This window comes from Corvus kubaryi, unplaced genomic scaffold (genome assembly GCF_017639235.1).
Source record: "Corvus kubaryi isolate FWS band 111438036 unplaced genomic scaffold, C.kubaryi_AGA036_p1.0 134, whole genome shotgun sequence".
NCBI lineage: Eukaryota > Metazoa > Chordata > Aves > Passeriformes > Corvidae > Corvus > Corvus kubaryi.
In genome coordinates this window covers 2,621,571-2,648,016 of record NW_024580668.1, presented here as the reverse complement: position 1 = coordinate 2,648,016, position 26,446 = coordinate 2,621,571, and the positions used below count along the sequence as shown (strand labels likewise).

General features: G+C 42.5%; 2 protein-coding genes across 5 annotated transcripts; one reads left to right on the top strand and one right to left on the bottom strand.

Moving 5' to 3' along the window:
• On the bottom strand, positions 1–25,516 carry RTF2 (replication termination factor 2). Its single transcript, XM_042045387.1, has 9 exons — positions 25,408–25,516; positions 24,346–24,440; positions 24,154–24,247; positions 23,830–23,969; positions 22,567–22,645; positions 6,484–6,597; positions 3,519–3,573; positions 3,340–3,432; positions 1–1,196 (listed from the first exon to the last, which is right to left on the bottom strand). Exons 1-9 carry the CDS (start codon positions 25,474–25,476, stop codon positions 1,012–1,014), a joined length of 924 nt encoding a protein of 307 aa, XP_041901321.1. The 5' UTR covers positions 25,477–25,516; the 3' UTR covers positions 1–1,011.
• On the top strand, positions 9,962–18,122 carry LOC121672620 (beta-1,3-galactosyl-O-glycosyl-glycoprotein beta-1,6-N-acetylglucosaminyltransferase 7-like). Of its 4 annotated transcripts, none has more exons than XM_042045366.1 (6): positions 9,962–10,519; positions 12,705–12,805; positions 13,509–13,604; positions 14,335–15,365; positions 15,794–15,889; positions 16,655–18,122. In XM_042045366.1, the coding sequence occupies exons 4-6, from the start codon at positions 14,390–14,392 to the stop codon at positions 16,885–16,887; spliced, it is 1,305 nt and encodes a 434-aa protein (XP_041901300.1). In that variant the 5' UTR covers positions 9,962–10,519; positions 12,705–12,805; positions 13,509–13,604; positions 14,335–14,389; the 3' UTR covers positions 16,888–18,122. The 4 variants fall into 4 exon arrangements, with proteins under 4 accessions (XP_041901300.1, XP_041901285.1, XP_041901309.1 ...); XM_042045351.1 differs by having other exon boundaries at positions 12,705–13,008; XM_042045375.1 differs by having other exon boundaries at positions 12,705–13,008; positions 13,509–13,610.
• Positions 25,517–26,446: the final 930 nt, after the last annotated feature.

Below are 26,446 nucleotides of genomic sequence, written 5' to 3'. Positions count from 1 at the left end.
TTCTACAGCAAGCCAATTTTTAATTATACCCATCAAAATAATAATAAAATCCAAGCAGTTTCATTCAACCTCTTTGAATCATGGAGACCACCTATGCAAATATCAACACAGCATTTGAATCTCCAGGTAACTACTGCCAATTATAAATGGGGACACTTTAGAAAATAAATTACAAGGATAATGAATCATTTTCACACACAAAGGTAACAAGGTAACTTCATGCAGTGGTTTTAAAAGCCTCCTCCTTTCTGCATTTCTCTTCTGGTTAGTTTGTGCCAAGATTTAAAAAGCAGATTTCAATTTTAAAAGAGGGAGGAAAGTGAAAAACTTCCAACCTTCCCTCTGGTCATTCCATGTAGGTATTGTGGGATTCAAGCATTGACAAGGGAATATTCTGCTGTTAAAAACAGGCTACAGCAATTTGGACAAGAATGTTGCACAAACATTTTCATGACTGTGCTCTCTCATCTATTCTGTCAAAAGGTAAATTATTTGAAAATACCTACAGACCTTTCAGAAGCATATAGTTCTACTGAGGGCCCAGTTGGCTTGACAAAAAAAAGCATTATTTATCTTTTTGCTGTCAGAAAGTTTCAGAGGGTTTGAATTCTGTAGTTATACATTGAAAACTGTAATTACAGTGGTGGCACAAATCAACAGGAGAGCAGGAACTTCCCCCTCCCTGCTCCTCCTGAGGACACAGCCCTGTGACTGAGGATCACAACATCCAACTGGGAGGAGAAAAGAGAATTTTTGTGCAAAAAATCCAACATTTCAGAATGAGATCTGCTGCTACAACATGGATTCTGCTGGTCTACTTCTTATTTAACAGAATGTGTTAGCCATCCAGCTAACACAGGTTCATCAGCTGTGAACAGGTTTACAAACAACTTACAAAGAGAGTAACTCCAGATAGGATGAGACCACCACAAAAGTTCTGTATCAGAGTTGGACAGAGAGCCCTGGAGGAGGAAAAGAGCAGGGGCTGCTCCACTGAGGCTCCTCATGGTTTCAGAAATAGTAAGCTGTGTGAGTAACCCAGTTGGAACACTCCTCCTTGGAACGTTTTGCTGAGCTGTGAGTTGTAAAAATAGATTTGTAAGCCTCAGACTTGTCCTCGCTGTCTGCAATGGATCTCTTGGTGGTGGTGGAAGAAGCTTTATTGACTTTTCCTGGGACTGATGGATTTCCATTCTCTGAGGGGAAGAAGGAATAGAATGAAGCATGACAGCTTACAGTGTACAAAGGTATTTAAACAAAGATGAAAAACAGTGTTTGAAAATTAAAACATACACATTTTTCAGGTCTCTCATAAATAGCTCCCATAACTGGACTCAACAGCCTTTAGAATTCATACTCAAAATACATTTAGAAATCTTGAGAGAGGAATTCTGTAAATCCCTTGAGCTGCAATTCAGTACTGACAACATTTATTCCTCTGTGTGAAAATTGGCTCTGAGCTCTGGTCTGAAGCAACATGAAAGCCCCCAGCAGCCTGCAGTACTGTTTAGAAATCAGCTATCAAATGCCAAAAGCAGAACTTGTGCCACACCTTCCCCAGGGAATCCCTCTGCTCCCCTTATTCTTTGCAAAGTTATGACCAACAACAAAGGTCTGCATCATTTTATATTCGTAGTAGGGAAATGCCCATCCTCTGTTTCTGATACCGTTTTTCTCAGTGTATTTTATCTACTGCTACATAAAAAAAAAAAGGGGTTTTTTTTGACTATTTCATCTCCCAAGCTGCAGAAGGGTATTTGAAAAAGCCAAGTCTGGTGCAAAGAAATAAACACAGAAACTCGACATCTTGAGTGAAACTCAGGCACAGGGGCTCCCAGGAATTGTGTGTGCAATCCCAAATCCTCACAGAATTGTGTGTGCAATCCCAAATCCTCACGGAATTGTGCGTGCAATCCCAAATCCTCACGGAATTGTGTGTGCAATCCCAAATCCTCGCAGAATTGTGTGTGCAATCCCAAATCCTCACAGAATTGTGTGTGCAATCCCAAATCCTCACAGAATTGTGTGTGCAATCCCAAATCCTCACAATTGTGTGTGCAACCCCAAATCCTCACAGAATTGTGTGTGCAACCCCAAATCCTCACAGAATTGTGTGTGCAACCCCAAATCCTCACAGAATTGTGTGTGCAATCCCAAATCCTCACAATTGTGTGTGCAACCCCAAATCCTCACAGAATTGTGTGTGCAATCCCAAATCCTCACAGAATTGTGTGTGCAACCCCAAATCCTCGCAGAATTGTGTGTGCAATCCCAAATCCTCATGGAATTGTGTGTACAACCCCAAATCCTCACGAAGTTGTGTGTGCAACCCCAAATCCTCACAGACCAGACCCTGTTCAGCTTTGCAGAATGTTTGCAATGCCACCAACAGTCGTCTGGAAAGCGCTGCCAAACCCTGGATTTGGAAGAATACAAGCCCAGAAACCTCAGGGTGCCGTGTTCACAAATTGACTCCCATGCTACTGCCATTCCTCATGGATTTTCCTTTATTTTCCTCTCTCTCCTCTTTTTAATCTCTTGCTGGTCAATATAACAGCAGCCAGAAACAGCAGTTTCAAAAGGCACTTTTTTTTTTCTTTTACACCCTCAGAAAATAACGAATTCATTTTCATTATTACAAATATGAGGCTGCTCAACATCCAGGAGCAATTATCATCATCTGGGATGAAGTATTTTTAAAAGTCTCTCCTGTATAAAAGCAGACAGCAGAGGGCAGGTCAGGCATTGCTGACAGAATTTCAGCTTCTCCCAGTTTATCTATGGATCATCACTGTCAGATTCTTCAAATTATTCTGATTTTTTTAAAATAGAGGATTTAATACTTCTCACAGAAACCTCAGACTGACCTTAAAAATGTACCCATTCTGTGTGAAAGTATCAGTATGGGGACATTAAATAGCAGAAAAATATTAAATAAAGAGAGGGCACCATCCTTTGGGTTTAAGGGCTGCCAAGTTTACTCCAAGCTTCAAGGCTGCTGTAGGTTCATCAGTGCATCCTGAAGTTCTGTTCCAGTGCTCCCAAGGACACATAGCAAATTAGCAGATAAAACGAGGACTAAAAGTTAAATAATCAGGGATTTTTAACACAATTCATCCAAATAAAGTGCCATAACATAGTTTTTGACCAGCTGTACATCAGGAAACTGCAAATTCTCCTCCACCACCTCGCAGCCAACAAAACAGACATGCCAAACCCTGGACCGTGCAAATAAGAATTTCTAAGCTCATCCATTCAAGTTCCCAAACTAAAGCAGTATTAGAATGACAAAACCTAGCAGATCTGGTCCCATTTTTCACATTAGGATTAACCACCAACCTGAACTTTTGGTGAAGACAATCTGCCTGTTTTCCCCAGAGCTGGAACTGACACAATCCTTTCCATTCTTAGCTTTTGAGGGACCTGGAGAATCTAAAAGAATAAAAAAAGCCAAAAAAATGAAATCCTGAATCAGCTTCAAGACTCAGAAGGTGACACAGAATTGGGAGCTCTATTACCTGCAGAGGTCTCTTGCTGAGAAGCTGCTCCTGCTGACTTAGATTTCTTTGATTTCTGAAACAACACAAGCAGAAACCTGGTAAGGGACTGAAAGGGGATAAAACTCCCAACTCATATTTGATAAACACACAATTGAATTCAGTACATTTTTATCTCTTACCCAGTGGAGCTTTTCTTTCCACATTTTTTGTATTATTTCTACATGGAAAAATTAATACTCTTGGGAACCCTGCAGTTACATTAAAGAAAACTACAGGACAAAACTGGATTTGTCTGGATTTAATATTCTGCTTTGCATACTTTGAAAGGTGGGCGTGTTATTATCATTTAACTGATAATCTGAACCCACACAGCAGGGCAGCAAATTGTACAACATTAATAAGACACAATTAATTGTAATCAATAAAGATGTTTTTCAAGAAAAATTTCAGGAGAATCCTGAATCTCGTATTCACTAAATTTTGTTTGGTCCATAAAAAAATTTCTCCTGGGTACCAGCCAATAACTGGACCCTCTGCTGCAGCATTGCTTGGGAAAACAGGATGCATGTAGTTAATCTAAAGTTTTTAAAAGCATCTGTGCAGCAGATTTTCCAAATTAATTTATGTTTGTACAGATTAAAAAACACAGAAAAAACCAAGAAGAATCCCATTACTGGCTTTGATTACATAAATGCCAAGCTGAAAAAGAAAGATGTATTACAACAGTCATTAGCATTACTCTCACTGGATACATTCTGAATTGTGAACATGTTTTAAGACAGCTGCACAACCTCAAAGAAAATAAATATATTTAATTCTGTTCTAAAACTCAGGAGAATCCCTGCTGTGAAGCAAAGGATTAATGCTCGAGGGAAAAAATGCCCCAGCAAATGTTGCTGCAAAGCTGAGCCAGGAGGTGGTGGCAGAGGATCACGGCTCTGCCTGCAAACGTCGCTCTCCTGGTGTGAGAAATCCACTCAATGGTTTTGGGTTGGCAGGACCTTAAAGCTCCCCATTCCACCCCTGCCACGGGCACACACACCTTCCATAGACCATTCCCATCCAGCCTGGCCTTCAGGTACCTGGAAAACCTCAGTGCAGGGGATTTCCACCTTTTGTTACGGGTGGATTTCCAAGGAGAAGTCCCATCCCAGATGTCTGTAGCTCTATGGATGTGTGTATTCATAGAGGTGTTTCACTATGGGCACAGTGGCAGAGCTGAGCTTGAATAAATTTTTGTATTAATGCCAGCTGCATCTTCCTGATGATTTGTCTCATGGGGATAAAGAAAAGGAGTTTGTGCTTCCTGCTCCAAACACAGCAAGCCCACTGAGCCTGCTCAGAAGGAACTGAGGAGGAAATAACAAACTGGGAATTGTGTTGACACTGGGACGGAGCTCCCAGGTCTCAGATGGTGCCAGTGACAGCAGGGGCTGGTTCCAGCTGCAGGGACCAGCTGGGGCACCAAGGTCACCACCTGAGGCTGCTGAGAGATTTGCAAATCCTGTCCTGAAATTCTCATCTAACCAAACAAATCCCATTTGCATGTTCCCCCACAGCACAGAGCCCCAAGACCAGGGCACGGTGTCCTTTTGTGCTGTCACCCTAAAAGCCACAACTGCCTTGGACATTCAGGTACTTCTCTGCTGAGCAGAAGTTGGGGACAGCATCAACTTTCAGATTATTCAAAATTATTTGACCCAAAGCTACAGGTGCTTTGCTAGGACCCTGTTCCTAAAGCAAACCAAGTGCAACCAACCACTGCTTTTGGGGCTGAGCACTCATCTGCCAAGATCTGCAATAGTCTAGCATCAAATTAAAAAATTTTTTTTTCCAAAACTTTTAACTACTGAGTACTGAGGGGGGGAAAAAAAAGAAAACCCACCTGAATAGACACCACGAGATTATCATTCTTATGCCAGAAGCTATAAGACATGATATGCAGAGACTATGAAAAACAGGAAACAGAACAGCAGGATTTTTATGGAAAACCATCCTTTGGATGTATTGCCCAGGCCCAGCAATGCTGTACTGGCCCAGATGAATAAAGGCCCTGTGAGGAGCAGGAATCATATGCTCCCTGGCAAGGAAAAAAGGATTTGTTTTAAAACAAACTAGGGAAATATTTGCATGGCAAAATCAAGGGATGAAACCTCCATCTCAAGTCTCAGATGCTGAAAGCATCAGACAATGGCTCACGTTCCTGAGATTCAGCTAAGTCTGAGCACCCTGGCCTGAGTCAGCACTAAAGGTTTGCTTGCTTTGGCATCCTCCAGGAAGCAGTTCAGGGAAAAACAGCAGTGCTGAAAAAATTCCCACATGCAGAAGTGTCATCTGACAGCTCAGCACCACGGAACAGCTCCCACCTCACAGGGCAGTGCAGCAGAGCTGCAAGGACTTGATTTCCACCTCATTTTACCTGGTCAGATAAAAAAATGCAAAGGCCTCAACAGCATGGTGGGAATTAGGTGGGAATCAAGTCGTTGCAGCTCTGCTGCACTGCCTGGGAAAACCACAAAACATGATAAATTTCCACACTTACATCATCAGCCCAGGAATGCACAGATCCCAACATCCTGTTTCTGGCAGAGGCCAATAAAAGACATCTTATTTTATAAGATCAAAAAACTGATGCCATCATCAGGAACTGCCACAAGAACTACAGGGATGACGTAGCTCATTACTGGAGGTAATTCATTTCAAGGAAACCCTGGAGTATTGCTGGCACAGAGTCCATTTTGCTCATTTTGAGAGCACAGGGCATTGCCTGCTGGGCAGAAGAAAGTTGAGGATGTACAACTTCAAGATGTTCTTGGCAAAATACACACAAAAAACCCCACTGCTTTTCAAAGTAGTGCTTAAATACAACACAGCTCACAGAGTAAATTCCTCCATCTGCATAAAGATCAGCAAATCTAAGAGCAGATTCATTGCAGACAAGAATTCTTCCAATTCTGTAATAAATAATGTATAAAAATCTTACCTTTTCTAATTTACTTTTAAGTCTTCTCGCCTCCATCCTCTTCTTCAGGATTTCCACATCTTCTTTATTACCATTAAGGATAATCACATCTTCCTCTTGAAAGGGAACACCACACTTGATGAAAAAAAAGGACAAAATTGCATATTTATTTTTCTGTCTCCTATAAACAACACTCTGCACTAATTCTTTTTTTCATGAAAAATAAGGTCCCTTAGTGTATTTTCTGTTCATGGGTTCCTTGCATTACTGGCACAAATGTACTTAAAAGTACTCCTAATTAGAATCTACTCCATTTTCTGAACCTCACAGCTAAAACCCAAAAGCACTTTCTGATTTTCAGTCATGAATGCATTTAAGACCTTGATGCCATTCTGCTCTAGAATTTGTCTTTCAGCTTAGTGAGATAAGAAACAAAAACTGACGGGAGAAGTTCCTTTACACTGACCAGGGACGCCACCTTTGGTGTTATTCCTCTACATGTGGAACAGACTGCAAGTTTTTCTCTTCAGCTGGTAGACAGGAAAACGTGAAGGTGTTGTACTATACTTATTATTATTATTATTATTTCTATACTGTGGGGATAAAAAGGGGTCACAAAAGCAGAATAATTCATTACCCTTGCCTTGCTGTCTCATTGGATTGTACCACAGAGAGCAGACCCTTATCTGATTTATCAAACACTCCCAAGTTTCCAACTACTTTCATAAATTAATCTGGATAATGGCTGTAATGTGCTCTGTGTACTTCCACATTTGTTTCATGGTTGAAGGCACAGATGTTTCCCTGTGCACATTTGCAATCATTTGATGTATGAGCACATTTGACCATGATGTTTTCTTGTCCAAGATCTCAATTTGCTTGTTTTTTGGTTGGGTTTTTTTTCTTTTTTTTTTTGGTTATTTGGTTGGTTTTGGGGGGGGGGGGTTTTTGGGTTATTTTGTTAAATGCAGAAGCTTTCTGCTAATCTGCAAGATTAATTTATAATCCTGCCTCTGCTATTACTCTTCTTCTTTTTCTAAACAAAGGTTTCGAAAGGTTACTCCTGTATTTGCAGTAGGAATTAAACAAATGAAAGGACATATGGGCAGGACTTTGCTCAAAAGCTGAGCACAGCTTCAAAAATGAACCTGAACCCAAGTGGTCAGATTGAGAGGAGAAGCAAGGAGGCACAGGAGGGCAGGCAGGAAGAGAAGTCACACACAACAAATACTTTTCCATTTCTACTCAGTGAGAAGTCTTGGCCTGGTCTGATCTCACACTTGGGAGTGAGAAGGCTCCAAAATCAAGAAACCCCACAAATTCAGTTCTAGAAGCCCCACAATTTCTTTTCTAGGGTGTTTCCTAATACAGCATTTTTCAAACCTATTTTGTCAGTAGATTCTAATTTTATTAAATGTTGCATTTTGAAAGAGCAACCAAATCCAGGTTCCCATCTGGAAAACACAGGTGGAATTGTTCAAAACTGAAAAGTATTTACAAGAAACAGGGAAATAAAGACAGTGTTCTCTTTCCATTCCCTGAAACAGGTAATTTTTTGCCATGACAACATTGGATTATGTCAGAGACCATATCCTTCCAAACATCTTAGTGTTTTAATAATGAGATAAAAAGCAGAAAGAAATTTCAGTTTTGCAAATTCAGATGTTTGCTCTTTCAGATTAATTAAGGTCTTGGGGTAGATGTTTGTTTTATGATATCACAGCGTCTCCTTTGCTGTACCTTGTTTATTTTGGGACTTTAAACATATATGAAGGTACTTGCTATAGTTCTTAGCACCTTGAATAGAGGACATTCCTAAATGAGATAGTTCTTATCTTTCTTAAAGTATAAAACACGGAATTTTTTAAGAAATAATGAACTCTTTATTTAAGATGACTTCCTGAATTCTAGAGTTTACAGTTTCGGCTGCCTAAGACAAGAGTTGTATACTATTTCTTTGTGTAAATTACATTGACACACTGATTTTTTTATAGCATCTAAAATGTAGTTCTATGCATGACTACTCCAGTCTTAATATAATACAAATAAACAACAGGCAAATATGTTTTCATATCTAAATGTTTACACCAGTGCTACAGTTTAATGTCTTCAGAGAAACCTAAAGACTCTTTAGCAAATTTTAAACACTGAGTTCCTGCAGCGCTCCTGAACATGACCATTACTAGGAAATGCACAATTCCCACCAGGATATGGGACATGGATGGCCAAAACCTGACTGTCCCTCTTTAAACAGGGCAGGTATTTAGCAAAAGGACTGAACATCACAGATCATCTCACTGTTCATCTCCCAGCCACACAAACTTGTGTATTAAAGATTATTGTTGCTTGCCACAGTTAACTAAACAAGTTTTAAGAGAAAGAATTTTCCAGAGGTTTAGCCATTAAAAGTTCAGTAGTGTCAGATTTGCAGAACATGGTTTTTTACATTGTCACCCTACCCAGACATGCAAGGGGTCAGAGAGTAAAGGACAACCTGGGAGCAGTGGAAATTTCCCACCTACTGATTCACAGAACATGAACTTCCACTCAGCAGCTGCAGCATCTACTTCAAAACCAGTCCAAGAAAAAGCCCCAATTTACAGAGTTTCTCTTAAAATCACTGATAATTTTGTACCTGTCAAACCTGCAGCTGTGCTGTAACTTACTTCGAGGTTTTCTCTCCATTTATTTCTGAACAACATGGTATTTTTATCAGAAAGTTTCCTCCCAATCCCAGTACATTTAAGCTCAGCTTTCAACTTATTAAACCCCCTAAGAACATTTAAAAGGCTGTAACAGCAAACCCTATGTGTGTGAAGGATGCTCCAAAGCAATCTGCTGCTCCATAGCAGGGACTGTAAAGTAAAGCACACCTTTATTGGCACCAGAGAACATGCAGGGCTCAACACCTCCATGTTCGTGTCTGCCTGTGGTTCATTTTACACAGACTTTTATAATTTTACAATTCTGGCATGTGCCTTGTTTGCTTACCTAGAAGTTAAGAGCCGTAAGGGCTGGGGTCTTACACAACTTGTGGTTTCTTTATCTCAGGGTTACAAACACGGCACATGGTCCTATCACAGAGATTCATCACACACACCTAACTTTACTGTTAGAAGACTTTTATTCTGTATATACCTATGCTTTATTGATTATATTCCATTTCCTATCCATTACAACACAATTTGTTTTTCTAGCCTTTTGTATCAGTTCCCTTTCTTATTTTCCTGGCCCAGCAGGGCTGGACCTTTGCTCACAGAAGCGTTTATAGACAGAGCAGTCACACTTAAGCCTCCTCCTTGTCTCCTTACCCCACCAGGGTTAGACCCTGTTTTGCAGAAGTGGCAGCAGTTACATTCAACCCCTTCCTTTTTTACCTCCTTAGCCCACTCAGGGCTTCATCCCTGTTTTGCAGAAGTGGTTACATTTATAAAGGCACTCACCCTTAATTCTTTCGCTAACTTACACCTTCAATTCTTTCGCTAACTTACGCTAAGGTGCTTATCCCAAGCGAGGTCTGTGTTTCAAGGAAACCTTCCATTTATTCTCATTTCAGCCTCCAGCCACTGCAAATGCCCGGCAGCAGCAATTCCCTGCTGGAATTCTTGGCTCCGAACTGGAAAGTTTCGGCAGGCGAATAGTTAAGGGCAGGCGGAGGAAGAGGAGGAGGAGGAGGAGGAGGAGGAGGAAGAGGAGGAGGCGGGTTCCCAGTTTTCCCAGCCAGCGGGCTCAGCTGTCACAGCCCAGGGGCACAGGTTAAAGGCTCGGGGGCACAGCAATTATTCCTGCTCCTCGGCAATTCTCCTCCTCCGCATCCACCCGTCTGATTCCAGCCCTTTCCAGGCTGCCTCGGCCGGAGAAGTTTCCCCGCTTCCTGAAGCTACCGAGAATTCCTGCGGGATAAATATGCTAAACATTGCAGGGAAGGCGGGGTGAAAACATTCCCGTTTAATGGTTAACTGGGATCGGGATGAGGGACACCGGCTCCTGCTGAAGGACAATGAGACCCTGGATTTATCTTTATTATGCTGCCGTCTCCTGGCTAATTCTGGACGAGGTAAGGCTGCATCAGTTGCATCGCAACATTTCGGTTTTTGCTTTTTCCTTATGTAAAGTGGCAATTTTTCTTAGAAAATACTCAAATCTGCAGTAAGGTTAATGTTTTTTCCCTTCTTCACCTTGTCACGGATGCACAAAAGGATGGAGATCATTACTTCTAATTGTTTGTATTCTAAAACTCACAGTATTTATGCAACTTAATTTTTTTACAGCCCTGTAACTTAAGGGTTTAAATAGCTTTCATAGTGTTTGTTTTAAATTACTATGAGGTCAAATACACAAGAAAAAAGAAAAACGTAACAGGAAAAATAGCAAACATGAACACTAAAACTCCATAAATTTGTTGAATATGTCAATTCTAATGCAGTGTTTTAAAATCAGAATGGTTTAAATAACTGGGTTTGATGGAGAAATGTTTTTACTCAATGCATCTCAAAACCCAGAAGCAGACTCTGTATCCTGACACCCGTTTAAACAAAAAACAAAACAATGGAAAAAGCACTTAAAAACATTTATTTTAACATTTTTTAAGGACTGAATCAGTCCTCCCCGTTTATAAAATGTCTACATTAATGACTGCATAAATACCTTTCAAACAAAAAAAAAATAAAAAAAGTTGAATTAAGTATTTAATGCTTTTTCAGCATATTATTAGAAGATGAAGCATTCCCAAGTCATTTGTCTCACTAAATCACGAGGTCATACAAAACAAACTTTATCTAAACTTTAATATTAAGCAAATGCAAAGAGCACAGAGAAAACAGAACGTTTAGAGGTGCAGTGATGCAGTCCTAAATGCCATGGCAGGAAGAAACAGCAAAAAGCAAAACGAGTTGTTACAACAAAATGCACAGCCAAGTATGTGCTAATGGGGTCTCAGTGAGCTGAGCTGACATTTCACAGGCTTTTTCCAGGCATCATCATAATTCCCCTTTCCTCTGGAGTTTACTTTGTTAATTGAGATGGACTATCTTAGGCTTACAACAATTTTCTGTTAAGTAATATCCTTAAAAGCATCCACGAAGGTGCTTGAAAATCCCTATTTCTTAAAAAAAATTCATACAACTTCATCCTCCAGATTTAGAAAACCTGTGCATAACATAAGAAATGCTGAGTTTCAAAGACATTCTGCTAACATAAAATACCTATCATGGCGCTCTTGCATAATAAGACTCAAGGGCAAGATAGTCCCAGACTGGGTTATGGACAGTGGACATTCCCGACGGGATCTCTTGCTCCTCAAGGGCAGGAGGAAACCTGGGAGAATAATCCTTGCCAGCAGACAGGGGTGAGAGGATCCTGCTAAACAACAAATTTCATATCCAGTGGCACTGAGAGCTGCAACTCCAGCTCTAAATCTGGTAAAACACTACCAAAACACCACTGCTTTCATTCCATAATATCCCCTGAGGCTGAAAGATGTCAAATTCTGTTCTTGCAGGCCAGGCTTCATCATTCAGCCGTTCTCCATAAACATGTTCACACTGCAGAGGAATTGCTACCTCTTACCTGATTATGGGGTGTTTGTGTACTTTTATGCTGCCATAAAAATACAATTTCTAGCTGTCACACAGTCCAGTAGGAAAAAATCCATAGTAAACACTTAACAGCCCGAAACAGCCCCAGAAGCTATTACTTGAAGGGTAATAAAAATTCAAGTGTATGAAACAAGCAGGTTCCAGCTTGGCTCCCTAGAACTACACTTTGCAACCTGTATTTAAGGAAAAAACCTGCCAAGCACCCTCGTTCTGCACAGATTCAGAGAATATTCCGAGTTGGAAAGCACCCACAAGGATCACTGAGTCCAACTCTCAAGTCAATGATCTGTACAGGGACTGAACCCACAATCTTGGTGTTAAGATGTTTTATATTTTAGCAGGTATAAAACCCCAAATATTTCTACAGCTGCCCACTGTCTTTAGTGTAATTCTTATATTCAGAATGAACCTTCCCTGTGACATCCCAGAGATCTCGTGACATTCACTAATTCAGAGGAATCTCAACGTTCCTCCTGCAATTATTCCCTCAGAATAAAGAGTTTGTCCGAGTCCAGCTCCACAGAAATCAGTGTTTCCCCAATTCCAGCCCCTGGGTACGTAATGGTCCTCCTGGAAACCCCCTCTGGGCTGAAGCACAGGATGTATTTCATTTTTACTGCAAAAATCCTGCTTTTCACCTTGCAGTGGCATCCCTGTTCTCCTGCTTTCTGCACAGCATCGAAAGGTTGACACGGACTGGATTTGCTGCAGCTTTTTGTTCAGATGGATGGAACGCTCCCATCAAGGTTGTTTACCCAGTAGATGGATCCCTGAGGAGCTTGAAGGCAAAAATATTCTCCTGGGAGCTGATTTCCTCATGTTTTTCTTTGAGCTGCTGACAGAACATCCCAGGAAAATGGACGAGTCCTCCACCTAACATACAACTCCCCTTTCTGGAATGCTCAGTGGAAAAGAGGCACCATTCCAGCATGAAATCCAGTGCATACCAGTATGGACCAAAAGATAAATACATTCTTTCCCATAAGCCTAAAAGGATCTTAAAAATGTGGGAATATGGAGTATCCCTTCGCTTGGTTCAATTTGTGTTCTTAATGCTTTTGAAGTTTTATGTCTTGTTGCTACTTTAACTACAATGCCCTCTTTATTTTCAAGCTTTTAAGGGAGATACTGATTTTTTAATAAAAAGAAGTATTTTCCACCTCCTTCTAATGAAAACCTTGAGGCTTCTAACCACAGCAGCATTCCTTTAATGAACTATCTTTATAAAAATCCATGTTTCTCTGTTCCCATGTAAAGCCAAATACTACATGATTTTGACAGCTGCAAAATGTAAAATATTTCAAGGTGAAATGAGAATTTTGTTTAAAAAAATCATTGATTAAAAGAAGAGAAAATTAATTACCTTTAAAATAAAATGAAAATCTGTTAGAATTTAACTATTAAGCTTAATGGCAGTTGATGGACCTTCTCCTTGGTATTTTTCTCTAGGAATTTTGATACCAAATGCTTCAAGGACAAAGACTTCATGTAATTGCTGTGGGATTCAGGACTGCTGCACTCTCATTCTTCTGACTGTTCAACAAGGTAAAAGTAAGGAAAAAACCACAATGGAAAAACTCCTGTGCCAATATGCTGTAAATTGGTTATTTCTGAATGCCAGTACTGGCAGTTGTGTCCTTAGCTCAGGCTATGCACATATGCCAAAAATAAGAAATGAGCGTTGTCCCCATGTTCAGTTTTCCAAAGCACTAACACAAAGATGTCAGAGGGGAAAAAAAAAAAAATCTCAGAGTCAGAAACATTTGCTGACTTTATAAGGATAAAACCCAGTGTATTTTGTGGATTACGTTTTAGTCTCTTCCTTCTGTTTATTTAATAAGTTTTCTGTTGATTTAATTTACTGAATTCTGATCCTCTGGCGGAACTTCAGGTTTCCCAGGCCTTGAGGAAATCTCAGCAGCAGTTGTTCCTCAGCACTCAGAGCTCACTTCTTCCCTGGGGCCCTGGGCTCACCCAGACCTCAGAGCACAGAAAACTCCCACCTGATGGGCTGAGCCCTGCCTTGGGCAAGCAGTGAAGAATTCAAAGCCGTTTTGGGTTCTTTTCTATCATTTTGAGATAGTTTTGTCCTGGAAAGACAAAATTCCTACCTCATGGCTGTGCATTCCCAGGGGCTGAGTGCACTTAGCATGGGCACACACAGATGCTCCTGGTAGTAATCCCAGCATTTAAAAATGCAGCACTAACATGGCATCCATTTAAAACAATAAACAGAAAGGTTCTCTTGCTCGCTCTATCTCACTTTTCCTTGCAGATGATCTGAATGTTTAATTGGACTATGATAAGAAGACAGGATCTGGAAATAAAAGATGAACCCACTTCATGCAAAGAAATCAAGATTTTTAGTGTGCGTTGCTGTCTGTACATTCATCTACACCTTCTTCTACCTAAAGGTTCCACTTTATGAAGAGCCAAATGACCAAAAATTCCAAGTCAAAAAAGCGGAGTGTGGTTTTTACCCAGATGAACTTTGCTCAGCTCTTTTTGTGGGGAAACCTGCAGCCTTTAGAATTGGAAACTTTTGTCAGAAGTCCTACCAGTCCAAACCACTCAGCTGCATTCACACTTCCTGCAGCTGCTCCACAGTCCTGAAGACTCTGCATTTTATCACCAGACCCCTGTCAGATGAAGAAGGAAATTTCTCCTTGGCGTACATTATTACAATTCACAAGGAGCTGGAAATGTTTGTGAGGCTGCTAAGAGCTATTTATATGCCTCAGAATATTTACTGCATCCATATTGATGAAAAGTCACCCAGAGATTATAAAACTGCTGTACAGAACATTGTTAACTGCTTCGAAAATATTTTTATTTCCTCAAAAAGAGAACATGTTGTTTATGCAGGGTTTTCAAGATTACAAGCTGATATTAACTGCATGAGAGACCTCGTTAACTCCAAAGTTCAGTGGAATTACGTTATTAACCTGTGTGGTCAAGATTACCCCCTGAAAACAAATAAAGAAATTATACAATACATAAAAAGTAAGTGGAATGGTAAAAATATCACTCCTGGGATAGTCCAACCACTTCACATAAAACACAGGACAGAGGTCAGCTACAGGGAATACATCCATTCTGGAGTGCCATACGTGTATCCAGCAAAGATCAGGAAAGCTCAACCTCCTCATAACCTGACAATATATTTTGGCAGTGCCTATTACATCCTCACTAAAGACTTTGTGGAGTTCACACTGAGTGATGCCCGGGCAAAAGCTCTGCTGGAGTGGTCAAGGGACACCTACAGCCCTGATGAGCACTACTGGGTCACCCTCAATCGTTTACCTGGTAAGAGTTTGTCACTTCTGCCACAAATAACCCCAGCAGGGCAAGGCCTCGGGCAGGGAGAGGCTTTGAGCTCCAACTCGGAGCTTAACAGCGCTGAATTGCAGAAATAAAGTCATTTCTTCAGCTTTGGTGCTGCCCTTTTGAAAAGTCGCATCTGGTGGCTGAGAAACAAAGCTTGATTGCAGGGAAGTGCTGCTGCAGTGCAGACCATGAGCTAGAAAAATGCTGGCTAAAAAGTTTCTTTGCTGCATGAAAGCTTTTGCTCTCAAGGAATAAAAAGAGCAGTAATACTGACAATGATGTCTGTTCTTACAACATAAATATCTGCAAATAAAGCCATAATCTCACTACTGTTAAATGTCTTCAGCAATGAAAATTTCCCCTATAATAAGTAAAAAAGAACTTATCAGAGCCTTTTGTTTTTAAAGATGCTCCAGGGGCTACACCCAATGCAGGCTGGCAAGGAGACCTAAGAGCCATTAAATGGAAAGATCAAGAAGGAGCCTCACACAAGGGCTGCAAAGGTGATGTGAATTTTGATCGTGAACTCAAGTTTGATTCACTGATGAGCATTAATTGGTGATTACATACTATTTAAACCAGCTATTAAATGTGCCTCAGTGGTCATATATAATTTATTTTGGAAGTATTGAATAAAACAAGGCACCCTATAAATTACTGCACCGTATCCATTGAAGGAGATATACATTATATTAATATCTTAGTTACGTATTTTCTATAATAAAATATTACTGATATTTTATATATTTGGAGATGAACACAGTATCCATACACTGACAACCCTTCCTGCAGCCCCTAATTACCAGGGCACTGATTTGACTGAGCAGTTGTCAGTGGAGGGGCTTTACCTGACAGGGATGTTTGTCAGGTACTTCCATCAACATTGGGTTAAATCCCTTCAATTTGAACAACAATAAAAAAGAATAGTGCTGAGCACATGGAAAGCATGCAGAAATAATTAAAATCTCTAAGTGTGCAAACTGAGCACAGGTGTGATTGTGCAGGGAATCCCAATAAGGAGATCAGAGCATCTGATGCCCAACTACAAGATTTTATTAAGCAGAGCAACATGGCAGGGAAGCAGCTGGAGGTAACAAACATAACAAACATAAACCCAAAACCTTGTCTTTATAATACTGTAGCATTATCCTCCAGCTCCATTTCCATGATGCTCTAGCAGAAATCAAAAGGTGAAAAAACTCTTTCTAAAAAAAATGCTTCAGTTCATCTTCCTGCTGCTGCCACCTCCCTCCCGTTTGTCTCTGCAGGTCATTACGTCAGAGACATCTGCATCTACGGCCTGGGGGACCTGCAGTGGATTATTGAGTCCCCTCATTTGTTTGCCAACAAATTCGAGCCTGCACGGAACCCGCTGGCGATGGAGTGCCTGGAGAGGCGGCTGCGGCTCAAGGCGCTGCGCCAGGCTCAGGCGCCCATCGAGGAGCACTGGCGCCTGCAGGAGCACAGCCACTTCAACATGCAGCTGGATGGGGGAGCTTAACCCACTCCCAAACTTAATGTGCAGCATCCTGGCAGAAAACACGGACATTTATAGCCACAGGCTTCACTCGAAGGGTAAAGCACAGTGCTGTACTCCCAGAGAAATAAACAGGTTTTCTTTATTCCAGTAGCGATGGGTTCATTCCCAAAGAATGTCTGAATCTATGCTGAAGACCAGGGGGGAAGTTCATAATCCATTAAATGACTTCTTTAGCTGGAAAAGTCAATGTTCCTCATGTTCACAGCCAAAGCATGACTAACTGGCATGAAAGTAATAAAATGGAAGCAGTGACTGAACAAAGACAAAATATGGAGAAATAACAAATTAAAGTCACGGCCAGTGAATGTCTTATGAAGTGTTTTGAATAACGAAGCTGCTAAACGATGCTAAAACTTCCGAGCTTGTACATAAGTGACAACCAGTTTCTGACACAGCCCATGCCACCGGGGGGTGTGGGTTTGTTTTTATTTCCCATGGCCAGCTGCATCCCTAATTTCATTTTGTAGCATGGCAACATCACTGCTGCCCTTCCCAGGCTTTGCTCCCAACAACAGAGGGATCCTGCAATGCATGTTTGTCTTAAAGTCACTGTTCTGAGTCTCTGCAGGAGTTTAGGGCAAGGAGACAGGGAAAATCTGAGGCCACGGATTGCAGGAAAACTGAGCAAAAAGCCATTTTTCAATCATTTTTCCATCTCAGTGTACCTGACTGAGGGAAGCAGAGAGCCTGCAGCAAGTGCAGTAACACATGGCAGGGACCAGGAAAACTCACTTGATTAAGAACTACAAATCATAAATAAAAATAAAATAAATAAATGCAAATACATTTTAAAAAGGAGCAATTTCAATGTAATCTTCAATATGCACCCAAAACATCGCTGAGTTTTTACAAGAAAACTGACTACAGATCGAGCCTATTCCCAGAAAAATCAAATGACCCAACAACAGGACATGAAAGTTTCTTGTTACAAACTTATTCCCAGGTTGCCGGGCCTTTACTCCTCATTTTCCCACACAAGTCTATTGGAAACATCATTTCTTGCAAATGAACTTTAACCTAAAGAAAGGCCATCTGGTCCCTATTTATTTACAAACTCAACCCAAAGGCGTGTGCTCAGTTCCATGGATAATCCAGGACTTATCTTGTGGCTAAATATTGCTGGAGATGCTTTTTATGGAGGGAAATAAAGCTAAAAAAGAAAAGGAAAATAAAAGGCACGCACATGTTCACGCTGAGCTTGTTGAGAGTCTCTCTCCAAACCATTACTGAAGCTAATGGGTCTCTGGCATGTATTAATCATAGCAATATTCATAATTAATTTCTCTCCAGTCCACTCAAGGGCACTGCCAGCATTTATCCACTCCATGATGTCTTTTAAAACGGGAATGGAACGTTCCTTATTGCCATCATTGCAGCAAATCCAGTCCCCAGCTTTCACCCTGGCACCACCACACAGAACAACTGTGCGTCACTTCCAAATTGAATTAAAATTAAATATTCAATAGCCAGGCACTATATATCACAGGCTCCTTTTGCAGAAATTGAACCAGGCAAAAACCCTACACAAGAAGGCCTCTTAAAAGACCATTTTGGTATGACTTTACCCATATCAATCTAGGAAAATCTCTGCAGCATGACCCTCTTTGCTTAAAGGATTTTGTACTTGAAACAAAATTTTAGGGAAATCATCGTTGAACCATTCTCAATCAGTAAGAAATAGTATTCAACTCAGTATTGTGATTACCATGACCACATTACCTCCTTGAAACACACATGAAAAGCCTTCATGAATTCTGTGTTGTTATGTTAAGAGTAGATCAATCACAACTTTTAGACCTCAGCAAATGTTTGCTAATTTTGGTGCCCTAAGAGCAGAAAGTGCCAAAGTGACCCTGGTTCCAGGAACCACTGCTGCACACACAGCTCTGGATCTGACAGCCACGTGCGTAAATTCTGTTTTAAAAAGCTTTCTATCTAAATTAAACATGGCATGAAGTGTTTGATATGGCACAGAGCTTCGTAGTTAGGGCACCATTTCAAGTGTGTATTTAGTTGACTCTGAAAACAAGTCCAAAATAAACTTTGAAGTGATCCAAGAAAGTACATTTTAAATGTAATCTTGTCCTTAACTTTCAAAGTGACTCCCAGGACTTCCACCACCAATTCCATGACCTCTGTCCTGTCTCCAAACCACTTCTAGCGTACTTTTAGATCCATAGGAACTTCTTAAGAGAGCCAGCTTCCAGATTAAAGCATAATTTCTGTCAAATAGCAGACTTCCAGTTAGCAGGCACCAAAAACTGCCCATGCAAGAACCTGGGAGCCACAAAAATTCCAAAATATTTGGGCACCACCAAAATCCACAGATCACTACAAACTTGTAATCTCCAACATCCCATCAGATACAAAAAGAGGGAGCAGAGACAGTCTTGCTTGTTCTTTTGATTTTAGGCTGTTGGTGAATTAACCAGCTTGCTCCAAAGTGCAAATTTTAAACTGACAGATTCCATCACAAATAATTCTTCCTGAGGAACAGGAAGCAGGAGGCAGCAGTAATCCCAATCTGCAGAGCTGCTGCTACAGAATCCACATCTGGAAGCAAAGTTATTTCTCTTCCTGCTGACTGAAATGTGACTAAGTCACATTTTAGCATGTGACAGTGTTAAGAGTTTAAATTTTCCCTTCTTACTGATCAAAAGCTCAAAAATATGGCTCAAACAAAATCCACTTCTGTGTAAAAATGTATTACAAGATGTATTTGCACTCCTAAGTTGCTCTGTTTCAGACAAAAGCTCTTTTCCAACTCTTTTAAACCTAAGTAGAAGCTATACAATTTGTCCCAAGCATTTCATCTACCGAGCCTGCTCTCCAACTTAAACCAGCACTAAAAAATTCTCATTGCTCTTTCAACAAATCTTTCAAACCCGTGAAGTTTTATATCTTGGCAAGACAGTTCAAAGCATTTACCCTGCAGGCAATGAGAGACAATCTTTCTCAACACTGCTCCAGTGTCTGACTGGTCCTTTGGCTTAGAGTTTTCACATTTGAATGTTAGTTTTTAGGTGAATCCTTCAAAATGCTACTTAAGATGTGAAGAAAGAACAGCTTCTTTTCAAGGTAAAGCACTTCAAGAATGGTCTCACACATTTATTACAGTTGCTTTACTAATGGGCCCCCACCCATGACAGTTTCCTCTCCCATTTCTGTGCTTTCCTCTGCTACCACTACAGTCTTTTTAACAATTCCAGTAGAGCAGATAATGCATGTATTTCATATTGCCAGCTCTTCATGTAAAGTTTCTTTGAGGCAAAAGAAAGAGAACTCTGAAAGCCTGGTTCCTCCTCCCTAGACTCCATAAACTCCTTCAAATCCAGTACTGTGGCAAAGGCTGTTGAGAGAAGCCAAGGAATGCTCAATCCTTCATCGTCTTGGTGTTTCCCATTTCCTTGGATCAGACAAAAATCTGCACGTGCATCCTGTTTGTCCTGAACACTTATTTGGTGACCTGCACACCACTGGGCAAAAGGATTTCTCTGTTTCATGTGTGAGCTGCCACAGTAAAAACTGAGCTCAAAACTGAGCAGTGAGAGGTCTGCTGGATACCTGCATTCAGTTTGGAATGTTTTCAGTGTATCCTTACAGCATCTCTGTCCAAAGTCCTGTGGGAAATCACTGCTGTTCACGAGGGAGCAGACTGGGGAGGCTGCTCTGGGGGCTCACAGGAGAAGGGCACACCCAAAAAAGAGCTTTGAAAGAGCTCCTTGAGAGTTTTGGAAGAGCTCTCCTGAATTCCACACTTGTGGGGATGGGAATGGCCACAGAGCTCCAGCACTGACATTTCTCCAGTTTTACACCCATTGCAAACCTCCGGGATGAGGCCAAAACACAGATTCTGCTGGCTGAGAACTGAATACAGAGTCCCACAGTGAGACAGAATTATCCTTTTTAAACCTTCCTCATGTCACTCTCGGCACACACAAGTGAGATGGGCACAGGCTGAACACAGACAGTGGCAAGGCCAGGAAAAAGAAAATGCTGTGGCTCACATAGGCTGCATTTTGCTCCAAAACCATTGCAACTCTTACAACAGTTAACAGCAGCAGAACATCTATGAGACAACCCATAACATTCTATACTTTAAATTCTTTTAGCATGTATCAGAAGTGGACTGTATTAACTGGTAACAGGTTCTAATCTGAGCATATACAGTGCACAACACTTCACTTTTCCTTCATCATTAGTTCTGGTTCATTTTCCTGTATGTCCCATTGCTGCATAAATGCAGAATGTGCTGCTAATTAGTGCTTTGGATATAAACCAATTGTTAGATGCCACAAAGCACAGCAACCACTTCTCTCTGATCCTGTTTAGAAGAGTTCTATTCTCCTTGATTCTGAAGGAGAACAGTATCAGAATACACCCAAAAATCGACCAAATCACTCTTTGACCTTAATCAATGTGTTCTCTCAGCTGGATAACATTGTCTTTGTGCATCAAAATCCACTAATGAGAAGATGACAGACTAAATATTATATCCCTTTAATTATTTCTAGAAGAATCTTTCTGAATATTGTGAAGAATTCCCATGTAGGTGAAACCAGCTTCATGGAAATGTGGCTGTGCTAAATACTGAAAAAAGCTAAATACTGAAAACCATGTGGGATTCATTTGGTTTTTATAAGATTATCAGTCTGGCCAAACCATGGACAAAATATCTCATTCCTGCATCTACTGCTCTGGTTACACCCATCCATCAACAAAAATTTGGATGCAAAAAAAAAAAACCAAAAAACCAAAAAACAAACAAAAAAACCAACCAAAAAACACCTCATTAAAAATAAATGAGTATCTGCCAAGAGGAAACGAAGCCATTAGGACAGAACAGAATGAGCACTGCAAGCAGCAACATGAGAATAAACCTTCTATCCAATAGCCAACAATTTACCAACACAAGTTTTCCCTTCACAGGTCTTGTTTAATATAAATATATTCCATATTTCATCCAACATCAGGGTGTTCACAGAAAAATAACTGCTCAAGTGTGGCAACTCCAGCACAAATCTTGCTGATAATGAAAGCAGTGATAGGAAAAAAGAGTATTTGCTAATTTCATCATTGTCCTTAGAAACCTGCACAATGAGATCAGCAATGTGAAATGAAGTCTGTATTTTCTACAATAAATCATGGCACTGCTGAGAATTCTACAAAGTTTGCCCCACTGAAAAATGTAAAAAAGCAGCACCCAATGTCCTTTAAAAATTCAGGGGTCAAAACATATCCTGAAAATACAGCCAGTTTAAACACAGAACAGACACTGCTAAGACACAAGCCATGTGGATTCAGGAATCAAAAATAACCAAACAAAAACCCCACAACCAAAGCAATCACTGTTTTAAAAACTGAAATTAGAACCAAATATTGGGAAAAAAATGGAAATTCTAAAGTAGTTACAGCAAAATCCAACTCTAAGAACAAAAATACTTATTTTTACAATTATTTAAAAACACTGTGTTATTAAAAAAAGGCCATGTAGAAGTACTTGAGGCCATCACAGAACAGAACTTTTACAAGTTCCATTTCAATTTGCACATTCAGATTAAAACTCCCTCTTCAGAGCAGTGACTGCAATTGTATCTACACACACATGGCCCCACTGCTTCTGCAGCTGGAAAAACTCACCTTGTGACAAACTTCTGATTTGATTTCTTTGAGAGCACGCTCAGAGAACACACAGCCACAGTTTCTCAGGAAGCAAAACCTTCAAAGAAAAGATAAAATACACAATGATTTTAAGAAAACTCAGAGAGATCTGTGCAGTGCTGACTGGGCTGGCAGGTCACAGCTCACTTTCTTTACAGTTCTTGCCCTTAATCAAACTATCAGCACATTAAAATAGGTAATTAATTAATTAATTATTAAACTGCACAGTGTAAGAATTCAATGAAAAATATTGAGTACATTAAAGCACAACATGCATTTTGTTTTTTTATCTTGAGTATCTCCTGGCTAATCCCTCTCTGGAGGAAGAAATGGCTGTGAACCATTCAGCTGTGAACTCATCCTCTTCTCATCCCTCAGGGGACAGACAAAGAAGTAACCTGGGTGTGAGGAAATTCCCTGCCCCAGAGCAATAAAATGGAGAGATATTGCAGGGTTGGAACAGGCAGCCCATCTCCATTCTGATCCTAACACAGGGAGGGGTTACAATGTGAGGAGAGGCTGAAAGAGCTGGGATTGTTCAGCTTGGAGAAGGGAAGCTTTGGAATGACCTCATTGTGGCCTTGCAGTGCCTGAAGGAGCTGCAGGAAAGATGGAGAGAGAATATTTACAAAGAATGGAAGGACAGGACACAGGGAATGGCTTCCCACTGCCAGAGGGCAGGGATGGATGGGATATTATGAAAAAATTCCTCCCTGTGAGGGTGCTGAGGCCGTGGCACAGGGTGCCCAGAGCAGCTGTGGCTGCCCCTGGATCCCTGGCAGTGCCCAAGGCCAGGCTGGACACTGGGGCTTGGAGCAGCCTGGGACAGTGGAAGGTGTCCCTGCCCATGGCAGGGGTGGCACTGAAGGGGCTTTAAGGTCCCTTCCCACCCAACCATTCCATGATTCCAACTGCTCGATGTGACTCACAGGGAGCTCACATCCCATCTCCTGTGGTTCAGCCCCCAAACAACGTTTAATCACTTTTTTCCTACCAACATTGCCCTCTGTCTACTCCTTTATTATACATCTAAACTCATTCAAGAAAAGGTTAACTTTTATCTTTCCTCTTGAATATAACGTGAAAGGACACCCAGAAGTCCCTTGAACTCCCTGCAGACACACACACAGAGATGCCCCACCAAGGCCTGGGTTAGCACCTGATTGACACCATTACCCACTCAATTTGCCCTGCTGTGTGCTCAGTTTGCCCAGGGGCCACTTTCCAGGTTGCAAGGCTGACCTGTGCCTGCCGTTCATCTCCAGCCCCACCACGGGGCAGATGAACCGTGCACACTGCAGGTCATCGTACTTGTCCCCCTTGATGCTCTCCTTGTCCCCACTCCAGGCTGGGTTATCCACCAGGTTCAGCTCGGTCACATTCTGAAAAATAAGAATGCAAACCTTAAGCTTTTTGCCCCACTGATTTTGATTGTGTTTTGCTGTTTTAAACCTTTTAATACGTAGTGAGAGCACAAGGAAGTGGAGATTTTACAGCATGACTGAACTTCCACTCACGATTTTAACCTTTTATTTTAACTTTTCATGTTAGACACAACCTGGTTACCTTAATGCTTTTGATATGGGACGCAGATTCCATGGGGGTTTTATCAGGGGATTTGTCCAACAAAAATTCAATGATGGCATCTTTGTTGTACAACCTGTAACACGAAAGTTGCAGTGGTTACATTGGATTGCCATAATGTTCTGTATTTATAATTTATTTTTACTCCTGAGGTGTCTGTGGAAACATTCCCACCTGCCCAGCTCACAGGCCACGATGGGCCGACGTAGCTTCTCCTGGCTCAGGGCACAGTAGAACCACCTGGCCACCAATTCTGCAACTTTGTCAACCTGGAAGGGAAGAAACCCTCATTACTTTAAAATATTTGTAAATTATTTAAGCATCAAATCCCATCATACTTGAAGCATTCATCAAATCCCCAGGTTTCTTACCAAACCTGATTTCCGCACTCAAAGTTAATTCATAAAATAACTTCACCTAAAGTTTTTGGCAAAATTCATGATCAGTTCTCTACCATCTCCCTGGGCAGCCCCTGCCAAGGCCTGAGCTCCCTTTCCATGGGGAAATTCCTGCTGCTGTCCACCCTGAGCCTCCCCTGGCCCAGCCTGAGGCCGTTCCCTCTCCTCCTGTCCCTGTTCCCTGCGAGCAGAGCCCGACCCCCCGGCTGCCCCCTCCTGTCAGGGACTTGTGCAGAGCCACAAGGTCCCCCCGGAGCCTCCTTTGCTCCAGCCTGAGCCCCTTTCCAGCTCCCTCAGCTGCTCCTGGGGCTCCATTGCCTTCCCAGCTCCGTTCCCTGCCCTGGACACGCTCCAGCCCCTCCGTGCCCTTCTTGTAGCAAAGGCCAGAACTGGACACAGCATTCGAGGTCCCTCAGCAGGGCCAGTATAAGGGACACCCACTGCTCCTGCGGCCACACCACGGCTGGGACAGGCCGGGTCCCCCTGGCCTCCTGTCCCGCTGGCCTCCCGTCCCGCCGCTGTCACCGGCACCCCCGGCTCCATTCCCGGCTTCCCAGCCCCTCCTTCCCCAGCCCGGAGCTGTTGTGACCGCAGTGCAGGACCCGGCCCTTGGAATTGCTGAAGCTCATGTCCAAACTCCTCCACAAGACAAAGAACCCGCACTGCAGCCGCCACCAGCGCCACAGCGCACACAGAGCCCAGCAGGCCCGGCCCCGCCGCTGCCCCGACGCTGCCCCGACGCTGCAGCGCCAGGAGCGCCATGTCCGGCTCGCAGCACCGCGGGCCGGGCCGGGGCTCTCTCTCCTCGCAGCCCCCCACACACGGAGCCCCTTCGCACCTTCTCGACTTTGCGGGGCCCCTTGACCAGCTCGTGCCGCTTAGGGATGGTGCCGCCATCGCACCCCATCGCGCTTCCGGGTTCTCCTCCGGCGTACTTCCGGCTGCGCCGCTCCACTTCCGGCGCACCGCAATGACGACATCACTGTTGGTTAGCAACGGGAGCTGGGGGCGCGGCCACCGGCACCGGGCGCGCCGGGCGATTCCATCGCACCGGGAGCGGGGGCGGTCGGAACGTACCAAGCGAGCACGAGGGGGGAGGCCAGGGGGATTTCTCAGCACCCTTCCCGCCCCTTTCCCGCAGGTTTATTCCTTGTTTTCATGAGGAAGTTCCTCGGGACACCCATTTCGGGAGGATTTACGGCCAAACGAGGCGCTGCCGAGACGGTTCGGGCTGGCGGGGGCACTGAGAGGGCGCGTCCCGCCCTCAGCAATGTCACGGACACGGGTGGTACCGGGAGCGAGTTTAATCCACACGCACAAATTCAGCCGGGATGCAAACGCTGCACTGAGTGTGCGAACAGCGATAGTAACAGGGACTCATGTGGGCGATAAATCACGCCAGAAACACGGGGGTGACAAGGAAAACTGCAGCGAGAGGATGCTGAGAGGGGAGCGGGGCCCCGCGGCTGCTCAGGGCGTTCTTTGTCCCTTCTGAGGGCGAACATCGCCTTGGCCTTTCGCGTGCAAACCGTGAATTAAATTAATGAAGAGAGCTACAATTGACACGGATGTAGCCGGGCCCTGCCCGTGCCGCCGCAGGGTCTTTGTCACACCCAGAAATTTTCACATCTAGAAAATTGGGGGATAAAGTTCAAAAGCTGTGCTGCCCAAGGCAGCAAGGGCTGGGATGGAGCCTTGGGAGCCTCCCCAGCGCTGGGTGTAACTTGCTGGGATTCTAGCAGGGAGTAACATCACCTTTCCTGCTGTAGGAAGAGCTTGTCCAAAGGCTCTGCACATTTAGTGACTGAAATAAATATTTTCCCTGCTGGAGAAATGCTCCAGCAGCTCTGGGCTGTGACAGAGGCTGATGTGCTCCC

Excerpts from the sequence above, each read along its gene's own strand:
- LOC121672620 (XM_042045360.1), top strand. The coding sequence starts at position 14,390 with ATGAACCCACTTCATGCAAAGAAATCAAGATTTTTAGTGTGCGTTGCT. Across the intron at positions 15,366-15,793 it reads CACCCTCAATCGTTTACCTG|ATGCTCCAGGGGCTACACCC; the intron begins GTAAGAGTTTGT and ends TTGTTTTTAAAG. Across the intron at positions 15,890-16,654 it reads CTCACACAAGGGCTGCAAAG|GTCATTACGTCAGAGACATC; the intron begins GTGATGTGAATT and ends TTGTCTCTGCAG.
- RTF2 (XM_042045387.1), bottom strand. The coding sequence starts at position 25,476 with ATGGGGTGCGATGGCGGCACCATCCCTAAGCGGCACGAGCTGGTCAAG. Across the intron at positions 23,970-24,153 it reads CCCATATCAAAAGCATTAAG|AATGTGACCGAGCTGAACCT; the intron begins GTAACCAGGTTG and ends CTTATTTTTCAG. Across the intron at positions 1,197-3,339 it reads TGTCTTCACCAAAAGTTCAG|AGAATGGAAATCCATCAGTC; the intron begins GTTGGTGGTTAA and ends TCTTCCCCTCAG.